The 27,106-nt window shown below is 40.3% G+C and overlaps 1 protein-coding gene across 2 annotated transcripts in view; it reads right to left on the bottom strand.

The window, feature by feature from the left end:
- cd2ap (CD2-associated protein) overlaps positions 1-25,883 on the bottom strand; it is a 128,749-nt gene extending 102,866 nt beyond the window's left edge. The window contains exon 1 of one of the 2 annotated variants that reach the window (XM_034075865.2): positions 25,467-25,883. In XM_034075865.2, the coding sequence (XP_033931756.1) occupies positions 25,467-25,470 (4 nt within the window). In that variant the 5' untranslated portion in view covers positions 25,471-25,883. The remainder of the gene's footprint in view (positions 1-25,466) is intronic. The other variant, XM_034075864.2, reaches the window with a different exon arrangement.
- Positions 25,884-27,106: the final 1,223 nt, after the last annotated feature.

Below are 27,106 nucleotides of genomic sequence, written 5' to 3'. Positions count from 1 at the left end.
GAAAAGCACACAGAAATTAACAAAATATCAGAGTGACATCTTAAACTAACACTACTGAGCAATGTCAATTTCACATATTTTTTCCTAGCATCTATTTATTTATTGGGGTTCGTACAGAGCATATACACTTTATAGTCCATGATGGTAAGGAGCAGGGAGAAGAAAGTATTTATTTGACCTGCCCATTACTCAAAAACAGATGGTCTGTCAGTGTCAGTGTCAATCACTGCTACCTACAACCAAATACTTATATTAACATGAAAACAAAAAAACAACCATCTACTATCAGTGAAACGGATTTCCTGGCAATTTGACATTGTCCATACAGTCTGATTAAGATGTTCATACAGCCGTTTATATAGTTTGGTATGGATTTCCACAGTTTAAACCCCACAGGATCTATTACTGAGTCATAAAACCATTTTATTTGATAACAGGGCGAGCATTTTGTATAGAAAACGGAAGAGCAATTAAATAGTTAAAATAACCCGCAATAATCATAATAGTTAAAAAGAAGCGAAAAAAGCCCCACAGTGATGACTTGACTTTCTAAATGCATTTTGTCTCTTCTTTTTTTAGACAAATATTAAAGGTCCCATGTTTTGGCCATTTCTACAGATCATAATTCCATTGTTGAGGTCTACTAAAAATAGATTTACATTGTTCAATGTTCCAAACTCACATTGGTTTCTCATACAGCATGTCTGTATAGTATGTGTATTCACTCTGTCCTAAACGCTGTTTCTCGTGAGGGTTTTCCCCGGGAAACAAACGCAATACACAAACGTAAAATTACACAAACACACACACATATACACACACACACACACACACACTAGGGGTGTTGAAAATAATCGTTTCTACGATGCATTGCGATGCGGACGTGGACGATTCGGTCTCGATGCAGTGACGGAAGATAATCGGTTATAGAGTAGTAACGTTGCTTCCTGATTTTCCGGCCGCGGCTTTACTATAACGTTTTTTCTGTCACTTTAATATCAAATCGGTCGGTGACTCAGAGATCAGGGAACATACGTGACAGCGGCACAGCAACACGGAGCAGTCTGCTTTATCCACCAACACAAGAACACCAGTCCAGAACCGACAACAGCAGGACCCGCTCTGAATCACTCCGTGCATGTCGCTGCGGCTCAGAGACACAGGGAGGGATTTATGTTTTTCAAAAATAATCGCGTTACAATCATGTCAGGTTTTTGGTGGATTTAATTAAGTCTTGGATTGCAAAGTATGAATGTCCTCTAGAAATTTGCAGACGATATATACGTGTGTAAAGTTTGTGAAGGCAGGAGGAAAAAAGCTTCCGCGATCACCGTCTCCTCTCCGTTACTCCAAGCCCCGCCCCCTCCCTGAAAATAATGAGTGACAGGCTGATAGTGACCCGATAGAAACGTTGTTATTCACTTAATCACTGAGATATAATGAAGCTAATTTAATCTCATACATTCATGGGATTTATGTAACAGTAAGACAGAGAATGTAAGTGTGCACCCACATGCAGTATTTTTGTTTGTATATGCTGTTGTAAATACTCCTGTTGTCTGCTGTGTTCAGACTCAAGTCCTGTGTGTGATGCCACATTCAGGACATTGAGAATGGAACAACTTCACACACGGAGGCTAGACCTATACAATTCATTTATTTTGGTTTATAAATTAATGTCAAGACATTTATGTAATTGATTTCTGAAGCACTTTCTAAATAATAAAAAGAGAGTTCATATGTATTTACATACATGCAGTATGCATTGATGAAAAATAAGCCATGTGCAGTAATATAGAAAATTGAGGATGCAACGCATTGGTATGAATCGTGATGCACCGTGATGCACCGGGATATCGAACCGAATCGAATTGTTGACAGGATAATCGTAATCGAATCGAATCGTGAGACCAGTGAAGATGCACAGCCCTAACACACACACACACACACACACACTTGCGAGCTTCCCCCAGACCAGTAATCCAAACGAAAATATCTTCCCTCCGTAGTATTTTCATCATTTGCTAATAATCAATCAGATCGATGGATTCCAGAGAAGAGAAAACTTTGAAGGCCTTTTTCTCAAAATGATGAGTCGGCGACAGTCATTATATAATGTGACATATTTCGCTTAATATTTGGAGTACAAAAAAACAATCCTGATATCATTAGAAAGCTAGCAACCTCCTCTTTCCAACAGTGTATACAACTCAAAATGTGTCTTCGGGTCAATGCGACTGATTTCGATAGAGCAGGTCACATATTGTGCCGCTGCCCGGTGTAATTCAAATGTACCGCCACGCGCAGCACAGACAGACAGGCCGTTTCTCAATCGCTAGTACACATGCTGCAGAACAACTATTTCAAGTATACTACGTCAGAGTGGCGCAGAATGCTGGGCATTTAACATGCATTTAAACAGTCCTTCGGCGCCACTCGATGACGTAGTATACTTGAAATAGTTGCTCTGGGGCAGTTTTACTTGCGATTGAGAAACGGCCACAGCTGCTGCCCTGCCGCAGCACCGGAAATGGAACTGCTGGGAGAAAAACTGACTATCAGAGATGTAACGTGATCTTTGATAATATTTAGTCTCCTCATTTTTCGCCAACGAAAGTAAAGAGAGATTTTGGCATACTTTTTATTTAGTAAACTACATTTTCGTCTTGTCACTTTTCGTCAACGATATTGCATGATGATTTTGTTACAGTTATTGTTTACTGCCATCTGTGCCGTCTCGTCATCGTCTCGTTTTCGTCATGGAAAAAAAGGTCGTTGACGAACATATTTCGTCATAGTTTTAGTCAACAAAATTAACACTAGCGAACAGTGTGAGCTGGATTACTGGTGTTGTTTCCTGGTTGCTGCGTGGGGGCTGCGAGACAGCGAGACATCGCGAAACTCAGCCTGAACACAGCCTGAGCACCATGGACGCGGGAAGGGGGGGTGCTGAGGGAAAAAAAAATCTCCAATGAGGCGTTCTGGGGCAGCATAGACAGGTATTTTCTGTGTTAGAGTCGTACTCGCTACAGGGTGTACTTTGAGGGTTTGTGACTCTGCAGACCGTTTACATGCATAAAAAGCTACATAACACACAAGGGGACGGGTAACCGGAAAAGCATGACATGGGACCTTTAACTTAACCTTGTAAACCAACTACATGGCTAGAACCAAAACAACAAATGTTGTTTCCTACACAAATGAATGTGTAGGAATGGTTGGCACATAGCAAATTGGTCTAAAGTCTAGCCAAAAAAAGGCTCACTGTTTAATTTCTATTGTGCCGAGATAAATGTGCCTCACAGCGCACTGATCAAATCTTGCAAACCCAGACTCAATATTGTAGTGCTAAAATAAAAAACGATTGACTCCGCTCTTAAGATGAATGGATGCCTCTGTGAGTAATAAGATGTGGTTTTGATTTAAAGGAACCGGACCTTTTCCCGTGATGTTTAAAGTGTGTTACACAGCAAGTTACATTATTCCAAAAATAGAAAGCAACAAGATGTTTGCATTTTTACCATTGCCATTCCAACAGGAAGGAAACATGGTGGAAGTAAGACAAGTAAAGTAATTAAGATGTAATTAGATGTAATTGATGAAGTAAAAAGCTTCACTTAAGACATGCTCTCAAGCTAAGCTGAGTGAGACTACAGTTGTAGAATCTCTTTAGTCGGATGCAACTCTAACACAAATGTATTTTGCAATTCTAGTCATCTTAATTATGATTGTAATGTTTGACCAAGCATCATGCATTGCTATATTCTGTTTTTGTTTTTTGTCCTGGCTGTTTCAAACAGCTGAAAATAAACATTTGGCTGTACGAGAAGAAACAGCAAAAACATTTCTAAATAATCTATGCAAACAGATATCTAAGATCGTGCAAGGCAGTTTGACAAGCAAGTTGACTGATTCCAGTCCAGCAGGTTGAGCAACCTCTAAAAAATAAGGCAGCTGTAGAGGACTTACTGGAAGAGAAGTATTTTACTACGTAGTATGGCCCTTTAAGACCTGACTAATTGCTATGTTTGTAAAATGTAAACTTCTTAAATGTTTTATGTGAGGGACTGCGGATGGAAATTAGCTCAAAGCTGAATCTGGCACTGTTACGCTGGACACATTTGAATGTTTTAAGTGTTCATTACTGTGCATTGTCCCTAGCCAAATAAACGATTAAATAAATAAATAAATAGAGACACTCAACTGGCATGGCTACTTTCACACCAAGCACAGCCAAAACAAAAATATCAGGATGACACACCCACACACAGGTATGTTGGTCAAGCTGTAAAAGATTAACTGCTGGTGTGTATGTGGCTGGTTCAACTGTCAGGGATTGTGTGTGTGTGTGTCGCTCTAGTCTCTCTCTGACATCACCAACCTTGGCTCCAACACTAGAGCAGTCTATGCCAACATCCAAGATGAAATTGTTCCCGACCACTGATCTCAGAGCAGCGCTCCCTGCTACATCAAATGCTGCTTTAATCCACTTCATGGTGCTATCCTGCTGTGATTGTGATTCTTTATTCAAGACATGGTTAAACCATACACTCCAGCATGTGCACTTCACTCTGCAACAGCCAATCAGCTCACTTCACCATCCCTGTGACTAGAACAGAAGACAGGACAGCAGAAATCCTACAAATCCTCCATTGCAAAATGAAAATCCACCAGTTTCCAATGTACGTTGGCCATACAATTTAAAATAAATTCCCACTTCTGTATGTAGCACTTGAAAGCTTCGGTTAAGTTGAAGACAATGCAGTAGGATTCACAATGGTTTGGATTATTGGAAGGTAATGGACTTGCAGGATTCCTGCTAAATGAAATGCAATGTAATATAAGGACTGAGTAAGGACTGTTAAAAGTGTTGGCAGTGGTTCAACGCATCTCCTCAAGCAAAGTCTAGAAAAGGATTTTAGTAAAACGATTATGTTTTATTTAAAAGGTCCCATGTCATGGCCATTTCCACTGATCATAATTCAATTGTTGAGGTCTATTAGAATAGATTTATATTTTGTAATTTTCCAAACTCTCATTGGTTTCTCGTACAGCATCTCTGCAAACTACGTGTATTCACTGAATTTCACTCTCTGCCTTTAACGGCTTGTTGTAGCTCCAATAGCTCCAGCCCCCACCCTCCCTGTGAGCCCAGTGTGCTCTGATTGGTCGGGACGTTGTGAATCGCGCTGAGCTCCGTGGAGTTGTGGTTTCCTTGTTTAGCGACAGCGAAACACAGCCAAACTCATCCTGAGCTAGGGCTGAACGATATACCGTGTCATGGCGATAACCGTGATATGCGCATGCGCGATATTCATACCGCAGGGACGTGCGGTTTTATTCTTTTTTTTTTTTAAATGCTAACGCACTTTAGCACAGAATTCAAAATAAAGATACCCTTATTACTTATCGAAACTGCACATACAATATATCCGATTAAAGCTGAGACTCCACAGATTATTTAAGTATAGTATCTGCGATCCGATCTCGCGACAGGGAGAACGTAAAGGTACGTGTTGTGATGTCTGTGTTTGCTTCCCTTGACGCGAGTTCGGATGACTCAGTGATGATACTATATACCTAAATAATCTGTGGAACCTTAGCTTTAATCGGATATCTTGTATGAGCAGCCACGATAAGTAATCAGGGTACTTTTGTCTTGAGTTCTGTGCCAAAGTCCGTTAGCATTCTTATGAGACTTGTGTTTTGTTTTGGTATAACACATTAATAGGTTCTTAAATATTAAGATCCCCTGAGACACAGTGTCGTGAAAAAAAAAGTAAAGTACCCGCCGGGACCTTGGGGCTAAACAGGTTAAAAAAACGCAATACATACCGCTGTGGAACAAAAAAACGCAATGTCAGTTTTTTTCAATATCGTGCAGCCCTATCCTGAGCACACACAAACTCACAGCCGAAGTCAAAACAATAAGTGTGGCTTGATATTGAGTAAGGAAAAGGTTGCTAAATGCTGTGAGAATGGGTCTGCAGAGAGAATTTCGCCACGATCCCAACTGTCTGTTATCAGCCTGCAGCCAGAGAGGAGAAATCAGCAGAGCTGCCTGCACTCTCTGAGAGAGAGAGAGAGAGAGAGAGAGAGAGAGAGAGAGAGAGAGAGAGTGTGTGTGTGTGTGTGTGTGTGTGTGTGTGTGTGTGAGTGAGTGAGTGAGTGAGTGAGTGAGTGAGTGAGTGAGTGAGTGAGTGAGTGAAGTGAGTGAGTGAGTGAGTGAGTGAGTGAGTGAGTGAGTGAGTGAGTGAGTGAGTGAGTGAGTGAGTGTGTGAGTGAGTGAGTGAGTGAGTGAGTGAGTGAGTGAGTGAGTGAGTGAGTGAGTGAGTGAGTGAGTGAGTGAGTGAGTGAGTGAGTGAGTGAGTGAGTGAGTGAGTGAGTGAGTGAGTGAGTGAGTGAGTGAGTGGTTTCTCCATTTCTGGAAGTGTTGGCTACCCCTGCTTTAGACCAACAGTCTAGACACACAGCGTGGAAAACCCAACACAAGTTGAGCAATACACATAGCTAAGCCAAGGCCCTAGACAGTAATTTGGGACTATCTGTCCATGTAACCACAGGAAGAGATATGGTCTGCTGTAGTAAATAAAACATGGAGTCATGAGTCAACTGGGCATCTTCCGGATAATTGGATGTGGAGCAGAGGGACTTTCTGTAACCGCGCGCGCGCACACACACACACACACACACACACACACACACACACACACACACACACACTTAAACAGGTTATAATTCCCTCTTTATATAATAAATGTATTGTGATGAATACAAAGTGTTTTCAAACCCCTGTCTAATGTTGCAAGTTTCTGGCCAAAAAACAAAATGTTACAAGATTGCAGTTGAACAAATCATTGTAACATTATTATTATTTACCTTTTATTTTATTTAACAGAGCTTGAATGCACCCTTATGCAACTATGAAACTTCCTGAACTTCCCAACCAGTGTTTCCGCCAGCTCATGGCTGAGAGGGCGTCCACTCCGAGAGTGTGTGTGGGGGGGGGGAATTTCGACTTGAGCCGTCCCTTATTGATACTGTCCGTTTACGTTGGTGAGCTGGATCATTTGGCTCGGCTCTCTTAAAGCGCCGGCTGTTTCGGCTCCCAAACGTCTCTTCATGTTACCACAGTTTACCACGGAGCCTCAGTTTCGCCGCTGCGAGGCTCCGGCGCTCACGCGTGTGCTCCACTAAAACCCCCCCCTGCTTATCACGTCCAAATCGTGCACGTTCCGTGTTGTCCTGGCACCTTCGATATCGGGGAAACGATCTTCAATACTCCGAAAATAATCCCACCAGACTCCTTTGCCCCTCCAACAGAGGGATGTCCTTGTCCTTTTTCCTTTTTGTCATTTCAAGCGATAAAAACTCTCAATCTTCTCTCGAATTATTAATATTTTTGGACGCCCTCGGCTCGCGTTCAGGGCGTCTCGAGCTGAATAAGGGGATCAAATGATGGGAAGACGCCCCAACCAATAAAGAATAACTAGCTTTCATTCGGATACATTTAAGATTTGTTGTTCTGACAATTGGGACACATTGATACTGAGTTTACACATTTGCATCATCACCAAGATGACAGGGGGCCAAATGTCTCAAGCTCTGACAGTACCTACAGTTCCTACAGTATCTGCAGGACTGTAGATAAAGAAGTATCACCACACTTTCAGAATAATGACTAGGTATCGAAAGTATCAGTTACTTGACTTCCCCCGTCCATTACATTGGATTGTTGAAATCTCTAGAAGAGCTAGTTAATGTTTGCCGTTAGCAACTGTCGTAGCAAAGCATTCTATATTAGCTGATATAACATAGTAATACAACAACAGATTTATAGATATCAATTGGCTGTGTATCGGCTGATATTTCACATAGAGAATCTGCAATCTGTACTCTGTTGCACCTTTATTGTCAAGTTGCAGAAGGATAAACATGTGCCAGCTGAGAAATACTGCCTCTGAAAGGCTTCAGATATGATCAAAAAACATTTCCACTGACGCGGAGAAGTGAGATGTGCAGGTTGATCTCAGTCCGCAATAAACAGGTCTGGGTAAACAAAGTCTTTGAGAAAGCTGTTTGAACTAGTTCAAACTCTAATGGTCACATGTCCAGTTGTCAGAAATGTTTCCCACAAACTGGCTGCTACTGAATGAGTGGTGTGTGTTGGCCTGTGTTATACCAGCAGTGAAGCAGTGGACAAAGTGTTCTTGGTTTGTTCCTTAAGATTCAAGATTCAAAGGCTTTAATGTCATATGCATCCCGAGCTCCACTATATAAGACCTAAAACAGAGGAAATGCTTTTCTAAACTGATTAAACACAGCCAAAAACAGTGTGTGTGTGTGTGTGTGTGTGTGTGTGTGTGTGTGTGTGTGTGTGTGTGTGTGTGTGTGTGTGTGTGTGTGTGTGTGTGTGTGTGTGTGTGTGTGTGTGTGTGTGTGTGTGTGTGTGTGTGTGTGTGTGTGTGTGTGTGTGTGTGTGTGTGTGTGTGTGTGTGTGTGTGTGTGTGTGTGTGTGTGTGTGTGTGTGTGTGTGTGTGTGTGTGTGTGTGTGTGTGTGTGTGTGTGTGTGTGTGTGTGTGTGTGTGTGTGTGTGTGTGTGTGTGTGTGTGTGTGTGTGTGTGTGTGTGTGTGTGTGTGTGATTCAGGCAGCAGAAGGGGGATTCCTGACTAAATATTTGTTTGATTAATGAAGGGATAGACTGAGAATCTAAATGTCCTGAGCACTACAAGCAAGGAAAAGCCTGCTAATAAAATACCCAGGACGAACACTTGAATAGTCCTGATTTGAATCACTAGGTCCTAAAAGTTGTAAAATGCCATAAAATGCAGAATTATTTTCTTATTAGACTAAGAGTTATTTTCCATCTGCATTCATTTGACTGAGCCAAGAGCGGCATTGACGGAGCGAATTCGAGGCGGGGCTTAAGGAACACCATAGCGAATGCTCCATGTACCCAATGGATGCCGAAGATCGCCGGAGGATCCAGGAATTTGTATTCTCGAGAAACAGGCAATTTTGGCGTTATGCGGCGGCACTGATAAACTCAAGGGACCCCACCTCCAACACTGTAGTATATAGATCTTTGGTTGTGTCGTTTTAATTCAATGTTATTGTTGCGAGTTGAAATAAATGAAAATACTGGGGGAAACGCTGATCCTGCTTTTTATTTAGATGATTAAAATCAAAGCTCATTATTTTTGATAGATTTGAATACAGAATCAAAATTGTGACACCCCTCCAATTGAATAAAAAAATGTGTTAAAAGGCCCACAGCTTTCATTGCTAGAGCAGGAAGCTGGCTTGCATGCATCTATACGTAGCTACATTAGTGTAAATGTATGTGTGGATATGGGTCAGAAGGCCTGCTAGACTGTACACGAGTACAGTATGATGCAGACACACTATGACTGGTGTCAAATATTTAGCAGGGTTTCCCACACAGACTATACTTGGGCGGGCCGCCCAGGTATATTAACGGCCGCCCAAGTATATTTCGCGACCCATTTAGTTTTTTGTTTTTTTTTATAATTTTGTTTTTTATAGTTTTTTTTTTTATTCGTCCGTGACCACGACGCCATCTGCGATCGATTAACTTGTGGACAATGATCCCTCGCTCCCTTGCTCTGATCTTGCCTCCTTCTGGCCAGTTAAGTGGCCTGCCTCACACAGGGTGACTGGCTGTCCACATGATGTGGCCTGCCGACATGGCCACTGTCATGATACAGATCCTAAATCAAAGCCCTTGATTGGTCTCTGTGTGTCATTCAAGCTCGGGATAACCTCAGCTCAGATGAGGTAAAGGACTCTGAGTGTTTAGATAGTTAACTTAGTCTAAGTTCTCAGTGGGTCTCAAACGGTGTGGTCACCATTTATGTAAACACATATTTCCATTTGAGAGGGTAGTGATTGGTCTAATGGATAGTGAGGTGGGCTGAAGATCGGAAGGCTGTGAGTTCCCGCCAGGAACACCACCACTAGTGTGCCCTTGAGTAAGACACTTAGCCCTTAGTTACTCCAGGGAGAATGTCCCTGTAATTGGTCATTATAAGTCGCTTTGGATAAAAGTGTCAGCTAAATTAAATGTAATGTGATTAGTAAAATATGCATGAATAAATAAAAAGTTAACTAGGTGAAAAAAGGTAAGATACACTTTTAAAACTTGTTGAGAGAAAACTAGTCTTTGCTGCTGCCTCAAAGAGGAGCAGGGGGGAGAGGAGGGAGACAGGAGAGGCTGATTCAGGAGCACAGACACACTCACAACTATAAATGAACCAAAAAGAAATTAATAAACAAGTTTCAGTGTTTTTTTCATATTGGAAATGGTATGTTATTGGTTATGGCCATGATTTTATGATTATTGAAATGTATACAGTTCTGTTTAATATAGGTGTTTCCATAGATCTAGTCTCTTTATTTTCCCCTCAAAATGCTGCGGAGGCATGCCCCTGGACCCCCCTAGAGGATTTCAGGTCGACCCCCACTAAAAATCACATGGATAGGTTCCTAAATACATTTATAAATACATTTATTTTTTTAAATAGTAACCCATTTCCATATGTTCATGTGTGGGTAGTAGATTTAAACTATAGGGCTATCATTATGGGCCCTGCCTGTACCTGTTCGCTCTGCCATCGCGTGAAGGGTCTGCTAACAAGCGACCAACAGAAAGGTTAATGTTAATGTTGTTGCACGTCACCTCAACCCCCCCGGCTACCACCACCCCCCCCAAGTATATTTCAGATCTGTGGGAAACACTGTTTAGTACAGTCAGAAGAAGTCACTGATGTGAAATTACAAAAACATATTCCTCTTTAATTCTATTCAAATCTGAGCGTATTGTTGAACGCGAGATGATTTACAGCTTGAAATCACAACAACATCATAAGGCCAAGCAACAGCCACAACATCGCCGCAATAGTTGTTCTGCTGTCCTGCCGTTAATGCAGAAATAGGTCAAGAAGCTAAGAGGCTAAAGTCTGTCAAAGAAAGAGATGAGAAAATAACCTGAGAATGAGGTGCTGGAGGGAGGTACTTGAGTCTTCTGGCAACAGTGTCCAGAGTTTATTGACATCTTGAAAATATTACATTTGCTAACGTTATTCAAGACGTGTACGAAGAAATCATGTAAGAATAATGTGCATACATACATCAAATAAACATGACACAATCTAAAGCTCTGGATAACACCTGACCTTAGTTCAAGGTCAGATATTTGATTCTGGATTTATTCTGAGCAGTTAATAAGTACTCAAAGAGTTACTTTTACACCAGGCATCATATAGAGAACCGCAGTGACACGTCGTAAAACCCGGAAGTAAACTTCTTCCGGTTCCTTCGTGAAAAACCAATGCAAATTCTACATAGGATTTTGGAAAATAGCTCGAAATAAGGTCTGTGGTTGACACACATTTAAGAGAGGGATCACGTTTTGTTCAGCCGGATAATCTCCACAAGTCTACCCTACTTTTATAATTTTTGAATCATAAATCTAGTCGCCAAAAGCTAAATGCTAACATTATGCTATAAACGAACTACAAGCCAGTACAGCAGCAGGGTCGCACGACTTCAACGTCACGCCAACTTAAGATCGTTTCAACTGACTTGCACTGAAACTGCACTTTAAATATATTAACATTTTAAACTGTATACCCCGTTTATCTAGGCCCTTTTTGTTTTGTTTTATGTATACATGTCACACTGTGGGAAACGATATTTCGATATTTCTGGATGTATAACACATGTAGAATTTTTTACAATAAAGCTGACTTTGACTTTCGCAGGCTTGCATATTTTAACAAAGCTTTTCATTTTAGCCACACTGAATTTAACTAGAAGTCATGGCTGTGTCAATTACCAGTCTGATATCGTTTTACAAAGATGACAAGAAGAGTGTAGATAGAGGAGAGAACCACTACAAGTCAGGACACGTAAAACAGTGCAGCCTAGATGAAGGTGTGCTTACCGGTGTTGTCAGGGCTAGCATGAGGGACAAGGTATATAGTGTCGGTGAGTAGTGATAGCAAGAGTACTGTTAACCTAGAGTTCATTTATTCACATTAGTGACATTAATTCCCATCAACAAATCCATTGTATGTGTCACATGAAATCTTTATTAGGCAAGGCAAGTTTATTTATATAGCACTTTTCAACACAAGGCAATTCAAAGTGCTTTACAAAAATGAAAGACATTAAGAAAATGGCATTTAAAATCAGTCATTAAAAAGAAAAGCTAATAAAATAAACATTAAAAGAAAAAATACATGGATAAAAGTTACAGTGCAGTTTAAGATGTGAATAGTTCAATTAAAAGCAGCGGCAAAAAGAAAAGACCTTAGTCTGGATTTAAAAGTAATCAGAGTTGCAGCGGACCTGCAGGTTTCTGGGAGTTTGTTCCAGATATTTGGAGCATAATAACTGAACGCTGCTTCTCCATGTTTAGCTCTGACTCTGGGGACAGAAAGCTGACCAGTCCCTGAAGACCTGAGAGATCTGGATGGTTCATAATTTAGCAGGAGATCAGAAATGTATTTTGGGCCTAAACCATTCAGTGCTTTATAAACCAGCAGCAGTATTTTTGAAATATATTCTTTGACACACAGGAAGCCAGTGTAAAGACTTCAGAACTGGAGTGATGTGATCCACTTTCTTAGTGTTAGTGAGGACTCGAGCAGCGGCGTTCTGAATCAGCTGCAGCTTTCTAATAGATTTTTTAGTGAGACCTGTAAAGACACCATTACAGTAGTCGAGTCTACTGAAAATAAAAGCATGGGAACGTTTTTCCAAATCCTGCTGTGACATTAGTCTTTTAATCCTAGATATGTTCTTTAGGTGATAGTAGGCTGATTTAGTAATTGTTTTAATGTGACTGTTGAAACTCAGGTCAGAGTCCATGACTACACCTAGATTTCTGGCTTTATCTGTTGGTTTGAACATTGCAGACTGAAGCTCAGCGCTAACTTTTATACGTTCTGCCTTGGATCCAAAAACCATTACCTCAGTTTTGTCTTTGTTTAATTGGAGAAAGTTCTGACACATCCAGTCATTGATGTGTTCAATGCACTTACTCAGTGTTTGAATTGGAGCATAGTCTCCTGGTGAAATGGTTACGTAAATGTGTGTGTCATCTGCATAGCTATGGTAACTTATTTTGTTGTTCTTCATTATCTGAGCCAGTGGTAGCATGTAGACGTTAAAAAGAAGAGGCCGCAAGATTACAAATAGTACACCCAGAAAACACAGAAATATCCATGAAATAAACATACAGTAGGCTATAAACAATTAAAGGGATAATTGGGAAGGCATTACAAATGTAAATATATTTTAAATAATAAAACAATCCCACCACCACAGGTATCTACAGGAGAAGAGGGAATTCTCTCCACAAAATGTGAATGCCCATGTGGAGAATGGAAATGCAGTCATGCGGCTGCATTAGCCATCTTTGCCATCCACAGTTTCCGCTGCACTGACACCCCCTGTCAGTGGAAGAAGCCAAAGGCAGCTAAACGTACGCATTCAGTGGAGGAGCTATTTCCTCCAACCAATAACTCATTCAACCCGCTGACAAGAGAGCCCACCTCCGAAGATCGTGACTGGCTGAGGGACAGACTCAGGGGCAGGTTCTCAGGAATTTCTTGGCTTCTCTCCCCCGAGCCACAAGAGGAACACTACAACTTGGAAACACTTACTGTTCCTGAAATTCTCAAATCTGTTGGGCATCAGGGACCTGAGGCAATTGTGGCAAGCATGGCATTGTCTGAGGAGCAACAGAGGGCAATTCAGGTGGCTACCACTGGTCAGCGAACCAACCCAAACTGGCATTTGTTCAGGAAAGGAAGGTTGACTGCCAGCAACTTTGGAGCTGTCCTGAGGTCAAAGCGTGTGACTGCTTCCCTTATTGCCAGGGTGCTAGGGCAACAACAGGCCCTTGATGGTGTTTTGTCTCTACAGTGGGGGACCATGAATGAATGTGAGGGCGTCAGGGCATTCACCACTGCAACCCAGATGCAGGTCCATGAGTCAGGTTTGTGGCTCTCCCAATCAGGAGTGTTGGGGGCATCTCCAGATGGTCTGGTAGGGTCTTCCGCTGTGCTGGAGGTAAAGTGTCCCTACGGAGCCAGGGAAATGACAATTAGTGAAGCATTGCAAATCAAGGGTGTCTGTGTCAGTAAGGAGGGAGAAACATTCAGGAGGAACATCCTTACTGGCACCAAGTGCAAGGTCAGCTTCACCTCACTGCAAGAAAGAAGAAGAAATTAAAAAATTGTGAATCGTTTTTAATTTACATTTACTCGCCTTTGCAATGTTGTGGTTGTTAGAGTGTTAGGTTTCCTGTCAGCTCGTCTGTTGGGAAGATATCAAATATTAGTTTCATGGAAGTCACACCGTCACATATAAGACATACAGAACATAGGCTAAAACAAAACATCTAAAGATATAACCTAGCACTTTGTCTCGTGAACATTTTCACTATTTTGACATTTTTATAGATGAAAATTGAACAAAAGAAATAAATGGTAGATTAATCCATATTGAAAATAGGTGTCATCTGCTACACTAATTATAATAGTTATATTTCTTAATTAATTAAGATATTACTGTATTGATCCCAATTTGGGAAATGTTTGTGTTGCAGCAGCATAACAAGAAAAACAAAATATAAGTTATTATATAAACAAAAGTATGTGAGGGATGGAATATTAAATTGAATATAAATGTAAAATGTACATGTGATTTTACGTCCAAGAGAAGCTATGGAGCAGAGAGTTCTCTGCCAGCCAGAGGTGATTTGTTATTAGTTCAATATGTCAAACTGATTTCCCTTACTACAATCTTTAGTTACATGGTGAAACGTTATGCTGCTTGTACTAATTAGACTTATCATATAAGCCACACAGGTTTTAATAGGATGTATTCATTATCTTTACTTATGTTGCGGTCTTTTCAGCAGAGCCATCTCTAAAACGGCGATACAGTCACTACCCATAATTTACATTTCACCGTGACATGGACAAAAATGTAACGTCAGCTTACCTCATGGCACGAATCCAGACTCTTCGTTGGAAAACATTGGCCGGGAAACAATAGAACGAGCACGTTTCATGCGAAGACCTGTGGCTGCAACCCGGAGCAAAGCAACAAACCATTGCATAGCTAACTAGTAGCGCTAGCTTTAGCTAACGAAACGAACTGCCGAGTAAAATTGGAAAATACTGGTAATTAATTATTCTATAATTTGTAAAACTACGGTGTTAAAAACGACAATTTCAAAAATACAGATTCTAATGGTCAGATATAGATATACAGATACTAAAGATAGGCAGGTACTTGCTTTCAGCAGAACACGGGGGAAAACAAACTTAGCGGGAGTGTTTACGTGTTCGGCGTAATGACGTACAACGGCCTCGACAATTTCTGTAGTCCTATTCAGCCACTCGGTAACAACCATCATCTTTTAGACACGTAAACTCATCAAAAATCACCAGTGGGGTCACTGCTGATGTATCTAATGTCGTAGAACAAAACGTGATTTATCTCTTAAATGTGTGTCAACCACAGACCTTATTTCGAGCTATTTTCCAAAACCCTATGGAGAAAATGCATTGCTTTTTGACAAAGGAACCGGAAGTGCTAAAAATGCTAACTTACTTCCGGGTTTTACGACGCGTCACTGCGGTTCTCTATTCAGCAACGTTGAAATGTGATGTGGTAAAATAATTGGCTCTTTCTTTAACCAGTAGATTTGAGCACTGAGCAAAGTATTAGGGAATTCAGCAGCCGCTTCTTCTTTTATGTAGTAGATATGCTGCTATTGGCCTAAGATATTCACTCCTTTTTTAACACATTTTCCTCTCATTGTGTTTATGTACAAGTAGTGCTGCGTACCGGTACGCCGAACCGGTACTGGACTTGTACAAAGTTTCGGTTCAAGTCCGGTTAAAACCGGAACGTCGGGAACCGGTACTTGGATTCGCAAAAAAACTAGCACTTACGTATATTCTGGTGTCTGTGGTTATTTAAACATTCCCTGATAAACGTTATTCAGCGTCAATAAATGAGTGCTAATCCCAGTGTGCTCAGTGTACAACATCACATGTCATTTCACCTTCGATTCACGGTTTGAAAACGTAGCATTTCGCCACATGCTAATGATAACCGGAAGTAAATAATTTTCAGAATAAAAGTATTAAGTTAATAGTGTGAACTTCTGTTTTTTTCAGAATAAAACTGATCTAAATTAAATAGTGTATTTAATTCAAAATTACGCCATATCAACATTGATTTTAATTTCTAACAGTATGTATGTACATCACTCTGTATGTAGTATGTACTGTATAATGTACACATGTAGAGTTGTAGAAAAGACGGTGTACAGACAGTACAGTACACTGACTGTACAGTCACTACAGTGTAGCCTATACTGTATAGTAGGTGTGTAACAGTGTAATGCGTATAGTCTACTCTACACTCTACCTTTCAGCAACGTTTTAGGGAATTGGGCTCGGTCAGCTCAGGGACTGTTTGGTTACCGTACTTTTCGGACTATAAAGCGCACCTGCATATAAACCGCAGCAGCTAAATTGTCCGTCTGTCTTGCTCTTGTTCTGTCTCTCGGTTCCACTTTTACTTTGGCGCGCTAGCTGTCTCACTCTTTTCCGGCCTCCAGCCTTTCCTGCTGGAGCCCGCCGCTTAAAGGTGGCGGGCGCGGACCGGTCATAGAGCCCATAGAGTTAAAGGTGGTTAATTTTACCTGTAAAATCCATAGATTTAGGAGGTTCCCTAGTGGCCGTTAGCTGTACAAAAAAAATGGGGGAAAAGGTCGCGGCTTATAGTCCGAAAAGTACGGTACTTTAGTTTGGTAAATGAAATAAATGTTTAAACTTTGTAGTAGTTCACTGTAGTTGCTGTCATAAGTCATTTGTAGACTAAGTGGCAAAAAGTGTTTTTTTTTACATTTGTACTTTGTAGAGAAATGTAGACACAAGTTGGAAGGGAGCACAATAAACCTGACGAGTTTGTGTTGATGAGTTAATTTTCAATTGATAATTAGCTCACAATAAGTTCACTTTAGTTACTCACACAACTTGACACAAGCCATGGGTTTAGGTCCGGACCTGAACCTGAACCTCTGGACTTGAGTCCGGACCTGAACCTGAATTTGAGTCCAGGTACGCAGCACTATGTACAAGTAGCAGTGTGAGAAAAAGTTTTTAGAGAGTACTTGTCCATGGACAAGTGAGTTTGGCAATTTACTTGTCCGAATACATTTTTTACTTGTCAAGAATTGACAAAAATTGGGGCCACTGGAATCTTCTTCTTCGTCATCGTATTTTACATTTTCCCACGGTTTTTACAACACCGCTAACGTAAGTGAGCGGTAAGATTTTACTGCATCACACATAGGGTTGGGTATCGTTTAGATTTTAACGATTCCGGTTCTACTTTTCGATTCCGGTTATTTTTGTTTCTCGATTCCGGTTCTTTGAGAGGGTAAAAATAAGTCCCATGACAAACTGGGAGAAAAATATATTTATGAGTCAAATCTGTATTCCTATTTATAAATCACTTCATACTGTTTAATTTCTTACGGTTATTGAATACAATTATATAAAAATAATCTCTGCATTGTTTAGTTAGTTCTAAGTGGTGCAGTTTGAGAATGTACAAAGACTCCAGCTCATTCAAAACTCTGCAGCTAGACTACTAACGAATACCAAAAGGAGGGAACACATTAGTCCTGTCTTAGCTACTCTACACTGGCTTCCTGTAACTTTTAGAATTGATTTTAAGGTGCTTCTCCTCACATACAAAGCTCTAAATGGATAAGGACCCAGCTACATTGCTGACTCTCTAATGAACTACACACCCGCCAGAACACTGCGATCATCAGATGCAGGTCTATTAGAGGTCACCAGAAAGAGTCATAAGAAATCGGTGATGCAGCCTTTGTAAACTACGCCCCAAAACTGTGGAACACGTTACCCAACAATATTAGGGAAGCCAATACATTAGGCATTTTTAAAATGCTATCTCTTTACCAAAGCATTTTACTGATTTTACACTATTATACTGCACTATTCTCTGTGATTGACATTGCACTATTTCTCTATGTTTTATTCCCCATGTTTTTATTTTTAATTATTTTATCCCACTTTATGCTTTGCTCTTGCTGCTTGTTTTACACATATTTTATGTCTTATTTTTTACTGATGTAAAGCACTTTGAACTGCAATCCCCTGTATGAAATGTGCTATACAAATAAAGTTATTATTATTATTATATTTATAGCCTATCCTAGCGCTTTTCTACAACTCAAAGACACTTGCACGCTTACACATGTCCTGCAATACACATGCTGCAGCTGCCCAGCTACTCACTGTTTGTAAAAGTTAATAAATAGTATAAATAGCATTTCAATAATGTACTTTCTATACCCTGCTTCATAAACAATACTGACATCCCTGTGCTCCTCCGAGTCTGGGGGTCCAGGGATGTGAGGACAGCGCGAGGACACAGACAGGGAGGCTGCTTCACTTCATAAAGGAAATGGTGGTCAATATTAACAACTCAGGAGCTCAAACGCTTAATATCCTTCATTACGTGTTAGAGAAAGAACATAAGAAAGTTTGACAAAGATGAGGCTGTTAAACGGGCAGCGCATCCGCTGTGTGTAGAAAGAGAGAGAGACGCTGAGCTGCACCATGCAGCGATCAGCTGATACGGAGCATAGAGAGAGAGAGAGCTGCGGTCCGCGGGGCTCGGCCTCGCCTCCTGTCCTCACAACTCTTATTAATCCCGGGACCGTCACCGGACAATTGTTATTTGTTCCTACTCGGAACCGAGTTTTGCTTCCCAACCCTGCCACTGTGCTACACTTCCCACCCCGCCCCCGTCTAACTGTACAGAAAGAGGCGAGATGCATTTCCTTATAAATCGACAAGCAGAACCGAAACTAAAATTTCTAAACGAACAATGGCGGACACGGACAATTTGCGAATGAGTTCTGCCTTTTGTAAACTGAATGTATCAATAATTTGTCAATAAATCGGGGCGAAAAACGTCACTTGTCCGCCGGACAAGTCAATTGAAAGATCTACTTGTCCGATATTGTAAATAACACGTCCCGGACGGTGGGACGTGTACTTTTTCGCACACTGAAGTAGTACTATATATTAAAGCAATTTCCTTGTTGTTTGTGTAAACCTACTTGGCAGTAAACCTGATAGCCATCACACTGGGCTTCCCTGCATGATAACAATAAAGAAAAGTGGTTGGCTCTTACAATGCACAGGGAGAATTTATTTTTCCCATTGACCTTTAGACCGATACAAACCACACTGCCAAGAAACTACCTGAAGGATTATTTGGCACTGTCAACAGGTTTATAAAGAGAAAAAAGCAGTACACCCAAACACACACTAGGAAACCTGCCAACTCCTTTAACAGTGGACTGACGGCTGAGGATTCCTGACATATTTTCCTGCAGCTGGGTGAAAGGGGAGGGATCAGAGGAGACAACACAGTACCATGGGCCTGAAACATGCTCAGTCTGTCATTACATTCTACTTTTCAGAAACTCTGTTCTCAACTAGCGTTTCACTGTGTACTAAAATGATTGGAAAATGTTTTGATCCCTGCCATTAACCACTGAACAACAACAAACGTTAAGATGTGTTCTTCATAGGCATAGCGAGCCAGTGTGTCTCTGTTATGCATGCTGCAAATACAAGTGCTCTTGCAGATGGTCGCAGCTTGCTGACTTAGCAGACAGAAGATAATATACCAGCTGCTTGGGGTTAGGAGTTGCGTCTATACTTATAATGTATTCACTTCCAAGAGGCACATTTTAAAAATGTGCTTACATCACTGCTCAAACTAATCCAGTATGACATGAAGAAAGAGAAGTGTGAACATGTAAATAGCTTAATGAAGTGTTTCTCCAGTCCTGGTAGGATATTAATTAACAAGATTATACTTCTAAATATGTATGGCTTTTATTCACATGCTCTACTGCCTTAGAATGATTTTGATTGTTTTTTAAAAAGGGTATCATTTTTTAAATATGTCACAAGCAATAGTTGTTGGCAAAATTCTAAAAATGTTAAGGTTCTTGTTTTCAAAGTCACAGGAACCAAAGATACTGCCTGAGACATTTAAAAGAAAATACTTTTAAATGTTATTCTGCTTATTGGTTGCTAAATCAAACAAGCCTAGCCGTGCTGCCTGGACCAGCTGTTTGCTGTCACCGCATCCACCACTCTTTCAATTTCCCTCAACCAAACAATCGCCCAGCAAACACTTGACTTTTTGTGATTATTTATTGACCAAACCCACTATGCCGTGTCAAGAGAACACACTTTTCCCTGACAATGCTATACTGTAAACACCAAAAATCACCATTGAAATTGGAAGCTAGTTAACGTAAGATGTTGTCTGCCGTTATCGGAGGTGATATTGATTGGCAGCTGGGTATGTAAAGATGTGTTGGTAAAGATGTTTATTTGACGAAGATAAAGTACAACATTATAGTGAAGGTCAAACTTTAAAAAAGTAATGTATAATTAATTATAACATGATAACTTTTAAGTTCTTTTTAAAAGGAGCGCATGTTGAATTATATTGAATTTATTGATTTAAAATGTTTTTACTTTGGTAAAGAGATTTGGTATTTTGGCCCAAATACGGTACCTTGTGCAGCAGCTGGATTCAGGAGAATCACCAGATGCCCAAAGAACGCCGCTGTATCAATGGACACATTTATACTTATCCTAAGTGCAAGTATCGTATTTAGTCAGAATTATCTACAATTATTATTTTGGTCAATCATTTATATCACGATTATGAAAAACAATTATCCATTTACTTTGAAAACATCCATTTATTGAAAAATATGTTTTTAACAGTTGCTTACCCTGAACTTTAAGTATAATTCAACTGAAACAAATTACGTTGTTTACGTAATCGTTACAAGCCAAAATCGAGATTAAAATACGATGAATTGCCCTACTCCTCAGCATACCTCGATCATGCCCACTCTTGTGTTGAGTTGAGTTCTTCTTATCAGTCACATTTGATCTTTCTTTCTCCTCCCCAAAGTGTCAATTACCAAACGACACAGTGGTATTTAAAATAAAAGTGAGCCAGTGGACATATTTGAAAGTCTATAAGTGAAGTTTTGGAGTCTCTGAAGTGTAGGAATTAAACTGAGCTTGCACAGCAAATGTACTTCCTGTCTGAGTGCCGGGTCAGGGTTCAGCAGAAGGACAGGAACTTCCAGGTTATTGTTTTCCTCTCCCAACACAATGCTTCCAGGTAAAGAGTTTGAACAATATGGCTCTTGTATAAGCCAGTGACAGACAGGAGGATGTAACGGGGGATGGAGAGGTGGGGGAGAGGAAGGAAGGCAGAAAAAGAAAGGGGGGGAATACTCGAGGCCACGCAGGCAATTTGATTGCCAGACAGGCAGTGTGTCAGTGTGCTCTCTTTGCTTTTCCCACTCAATCATTAAAGAGGAAACTCATAACTGCATTCCTTCCCACTGATCTGAGAGCTAGCTGATACGAAGGGCAAAGTGTTACCAAGAGAAATCAAACGAGGGAGAGGACAGAGAGCTGTTGCTATTCTCAATGGCACTAACTCCTCTTGTTCACTTGTATTGAGCTATCCGCAACACAGGCCGTGAGGATAGCCTCTGAACATGTCACCAACGCCCTCACACATTACACACCAGGGGAGCTACGTCTGGGCAACATTATCAAACCTTTCCTCTCACATAAAACACAACCAATAGTTCTATGAGCAAACAAAAGGCATGTGCAAACAAACATGAAGTCTGAGACGAGATGCAAATTGAGTGGTGAGGTGACGAAATTTGTTAACAGGAAGTTTAGCATGTCAAGGGCTCCTTCAACAACAAAGAGTGAGATGTTCTATTGGATATCAGAGTATTGGAGAATAGAATATATAATATTCACATGCATTTCCACATTGAAGCTGTCCAAACAGCTAACAGTCCTTTATCCGGAGGTCTAGCACTCTGTTCCGCATGGAGGGAACGCACAGATCATAAAAGGTCAGAAATGATAGAGTTGAAAACAATTAGTAAAATTAAAACAAGTCAATCTTTTAGGAAATTAATCGGCAACTATTTTGATAATTAAAGTAATTTCCCAAGCCAAACTGCTTAACAAGGATTAGTTCCAGCTTTCTCATTTCAGGATGTTCTGCTTTCACATGTCCTCCATTACAGTAGAATTGTGACATCTTTCACTGCGAGACAAAACAAGATGTCTGATGTCCCATTTGGCTCCAGAAATGGGTTTTACATGTTTTATAGACCAATATAAAAAGTATTAAAACCATACCTGCAGCCATACCGTGTTTAGGTGGAGTGAGAGTGTGTGGACTTCCACATTGTATCACATTTAGATGCAAAGATGGCTGGTGTAAAGAGGTTCAAATCTGCCTGACATGTCCTCTCATTTGGAGTTTGGCATTCCCTGAAGCAGTTTCGTTTCTGATCAATTGTGACAAATGCATCACATAAAGCTGTAGTAACATGCGGGATTCAGTTCATCGTCAAATAGAGAGTTTCCCACAGCACACATGTGAGGTCAGTGATCAGGGTGTTGTTTTCACCTCACTAAAGGTTGGTAATAGTTCCTTATTAGTCAGTATCTTATCGTTTTCTGTTGCGTGTGTGCATGCAACATATGTCTTAACCATATTATTAGGTTCTGTTGTTATAAATGAATTAACTGTTAAGTACCAGATAAACAGAATTAGGTAAACTGACCATCAGTAAAGGGGAAACAACACAAACCACATACCAGTAAATATTGGTTGAGGCCAGTGAGGTTAATATTCAATCAGACATTCTGGCACATGTCCAGTCTTTGTTTCTGAAGTTCTTAGAATCCTGTAGGGAAGTGGCCTATGGAAACAGAACAGTAACTGGGGCATTGGAGCCTCTGGGTTAAATAACTTGTCTATCTAATCACAATAGCCCCAGTTCATTTCTCGCTGGGGACCTTTGTTGCATGTCATCCTCGCTCTCTTTCTCCTCTCATTCACTTTTTGCTCTGTACTATCCACTATGAAAAATATAGGAAATGAAATGCAAAAAAAACAAAAGAAGACTTTAGGGCTGTCCCGAATACCATTTTCTGGGCTCCGGATATTCGGTAGTAATCAGCAGCGAATACCCGAATAACGAGATTGAAACCCGAATAGTACACCAACGAACGAATAATCGAATATTCGGGCACAGCCCTACAAGACTGATGAATGGAGTACAGACCGGACAAAGCACCAGTATTTCCAACAACCTAATGCTATGAATCAAAAGTCCAGATGGCTGATACATTCGTATCTTTCAATCACCAGTAGCAGGATGCATGATGTTTGCATGAAGCTAAGTATACAGCTAGCAAAATGAGGAGCTCACAAAGCCACACACAGCTCAGACATGTTCTAACAGAACTGAGATATGTTCACCAATGAGCCCACCTCAGGAGAGGCATACCTAAGGACAATACAAAGAATGACAAGTGAAACTAGCTTCCTATAAATAGACACTGGTAAAGTAGCCTGTTGTGGTTGATTTGCATATCCGTGATTGTCGAATATTATAATGGGAGGTCAGTTTTACCTCCTAAACAATATCATTCTTTATAACACTTTTTTCTGTAATAACATTTCAGTATGTTTTTGTATACTATTTGCTAATTCAGTTTCATATGTTTCTAATTACTAGTAAGCAACAGCAACTTGGTTTTTTAGCATGTCAAAAACACCCTCATGTACAAATCTGAAGGCTAAGCAAGGCTGGGCTTATAACCTGTTTAACTACATAGCACAGCTCTTGAACAAGTCTTACTGCAAACAACCACAGAAACCACAGAGAGCACATCCGACAAGATGCATGAGGCTGGTTTCATGATACAGTAGACGTGTGCAATACACTGACAGTCTGTGGCTTCTGATCTGCTTTCATTGCCTCGTGTTTTACATTTTGTTTCATGTCCTGTCTGTTTTTTATGTGTGGATGCTATGGTTTTATACAGTGGTTGATATACAGCACTTTGTTCAAATCTAATGGATTGGACATAGATCAGAGTGCTTTCTCTACATGTAGTCATCACAACCACTCTCTGCGACCAGGTTCTTTTTAAACATGTGCATCACAGATAGAAACCATCTTTGAGTGTTACTACAAGGTGTTCAAGTTGGTAGTGAAATGCCCTGATTACATGATGTCAGCATAAGAAAACGGAATCCTTCATCTTAAGAAGCAGGTACATGTAATTCCCTATTGAAGATAGGGTCATGAGTCCACCCCAAAAGAAGTTCCTGAGTCCATTTTGTTCCAATATAAAGCGGATATAAACTAAGCATAACATCCATTTGACTTTGGGGACTTAGAATAAGCAGTGGTGGTAAAAGTACTAAATTCGTATACTTAAGTAAAGTAGCAATAATACATTTGAAAAAAGAATTGAAGTCACAAAGGTAAACTGATTTATTATGCGTAATAGTCAATTTCAGTATCACATATATTAAACATGGGGATTTTGATTATTGATGCATTAGTGTGCCACATCTATTAAAAAGGTGGAGCTAATTGTATTTATTTTGTATGCTGCTGTTGGATATTTTAAACTATAATGATGTCAATGTTTATTTATTTGTTAATTTATATTTTTCGTATAAGCTAATCATTGTAATGTGCAAGGTAACTATAATTGACAGATACATGTAGTGGAGTAGAAGTGTAAAGTAGCATAAAAGCAAATACTCAGGTAAAAAAAATCATACTTAAGTACAGTACTTAAATAAATTGACCTTATTACATTCCACCACTGACAGTAAGACTGTCACCGTCAGAAAGGAATGCAAGTCAGCACACAGTCTGGACACATTCTGCACAATTTAATTTACATATTTCTTAAATCAGACCCACGCAAATGTCAAAGAGGAAGTTAACACATACTAAAGTTATCAGAAGAAGCTAACTTGCCATATGGAGTTTCCTGTCTGTGGAGTTCTGTCGACGCCTAATGCTTCTGCTCTAACTTTATAAAACAGAGCACAAACTGTCACATAAATAACCTAGAAACTTCAAGCAACTTATATTACAGTAGTTTTGGGGCATATGGTCGTTTAACATAGGCTGTGTAGACATTTTAAATGAGGTAGCTCATGTTAACATTAGCTAAACCTGCAGTAAAATCCAAGGATGGAGGTGGCGTTATCCAGTTATCCAGGCAGCTAGCTGGCTAGGCTAACAAGCTAGCAAACTGGCTTGCACACTTTATACCCTTCCCGGCAAACACTGATGGCATGGTTTATGTCACTGACATTTGGTATAAATGACTCACGAGTGGTTCGACTTGCTGTGTAAGTCGAGTCAAGAAGTAGGAGGTTAAACACAAACACAAGCGCCACATCATGGAAAACTCACCCATTCCTCCTCTCGCACCGCCTCGCTATCAAACGTTAGGAATGTCTTATCCAGCAGCAGCAGCCTCACTGCTAGCTAGCTAACAAGCCAGGTAGATGTAATCAACAAAAGTGTCGATTCACTGCCGAAAAATAAGTAGAGTTAGCCGTATATCCATTAGTCCTTGACCCAGCAGCAGCAGCGTCCCCGCTTCCCTCCTGGTGGTGCTTCAAGATTATTGTCAGGAAGTTAACCCAGGAGTCTCCACCTTTCTTGGACTAGTCTCCACGGGTTGTTGCTGCCCGCTGCCTGCCACCAAAATACAAAATAGCAGGAAACTTCGCGGTGATTCGGGCGGTTAAGTCGCGCGAGAGGAATGTTTAATGGAATGTTAATCCCCCTTTTTTTATTGGCTCATTCAGCAAGTACAGTAGATACTGTAGTTCACGTGTGCGTGTGGGTGAGAGAGACTTAATTCACTCACTCCAGCTCCTCCCAACTATGATGACATGATGGTTGTTTTTTACTGAATCACTAGTCATTAGGGTTTCATAAATGTTATGGGAATGGGAAACAAGTCCACCCATAAAAACATTACAATACAAATACTGCTACCACTCATATGAAATGATGATGTCTATATCCACAGGTCTTTATATTGTATAGAAATGCATGTTGACAACAGAGTTCTTCTGTTCAAATGAGTTGTCACAGCTTGAGGACAATGTAAGTCTTCTTGTTAAATCATTAACATCCAATAGGGAAATTCACATCAGAGCAGCCCAAGCAGAGAGGTAAGAAAACAGCTACAACAGAATCAGAATTCCTTTTTGTTTGTCCTGCAACGAAGACATTTAAATATTCATTCATTTATTTTTATTTTTTTTGTTTTTATGTCAGGCCATCTATTTGGCCCATCCCAAATGAGATATCAAGGCAGCAACATTTTTTAATTATATAAAAAAGGGTGTATCCCAAATGGGGGGGGGGAGATTATCTTGGTAAATCTCTTTTTCTTTCTTTTCCAGAGCTTTTTTATCAGATAACAATCAATCGTGCAAATATTTGTGCGAAAGAAGTCTAGTAGTGCACCACCAGCTGCCGTTATGTGTGAACTTTATATATGTATTAGAAACGGGGGGTTACGTATTGCAACCCTAGTCATATAAGCACAGGCGGAGTCCTCTACTGGACTCTATGGGTACTACCTCTTAATCATGCAATGCGAGCATTCACCTACTGAGATATCTATAAAAGTAGCCAGCCCTTCAGGGCGGGCCTACCTGAATGCGTGCGCAAGCCCACGTATATAAGGCGGCCACGCCTCCTGACTGTCATCCTACACCAGGGGTATTCAATCAACTAAAATTCAACGAGGTCCAGTTAGAGAAAATCTCACCATGCAAAGGTCTTGCAAACTTCAAAATGTCTAACTTTATGAATTACTGTGATATATATTGAAGTAGCTGTAGCTGTATCAACGTCTGCATGTAATCAACAACTGATTGCCAATCAAATAAAGAAAGTACAATTCAAAAACAACAATATCTATTGTCAATTAACATTGAATTATACAGATATACAGTAAATACTGTGGATAGGTGTAATGTTCCTCTCGGGCTGCATTTCAAAATAAAAATAAATAAAACTGAGAAAATAAA

Source organism: Pseudochaenichthys georgianus, chromosome 24 (assembly GCF_902827115.2).
Source record: "Pseudochaenichthys georgianus chromosome 24, fPseGeo1.2, whole genome shotgun sequence".
Lineage (NCBI taxonomy): Eukaryota > Metazoa > Chordata > Actinopteri > Perciformes > Channichthyidae > Pseudochaenichthys > Pseudochaenichthys georgianus.
The sequence above is the reverse complement of the archived record's forward strand: the minus strand, read 5'-3'. Positions and strand labels throughout refer to the sequence as shown.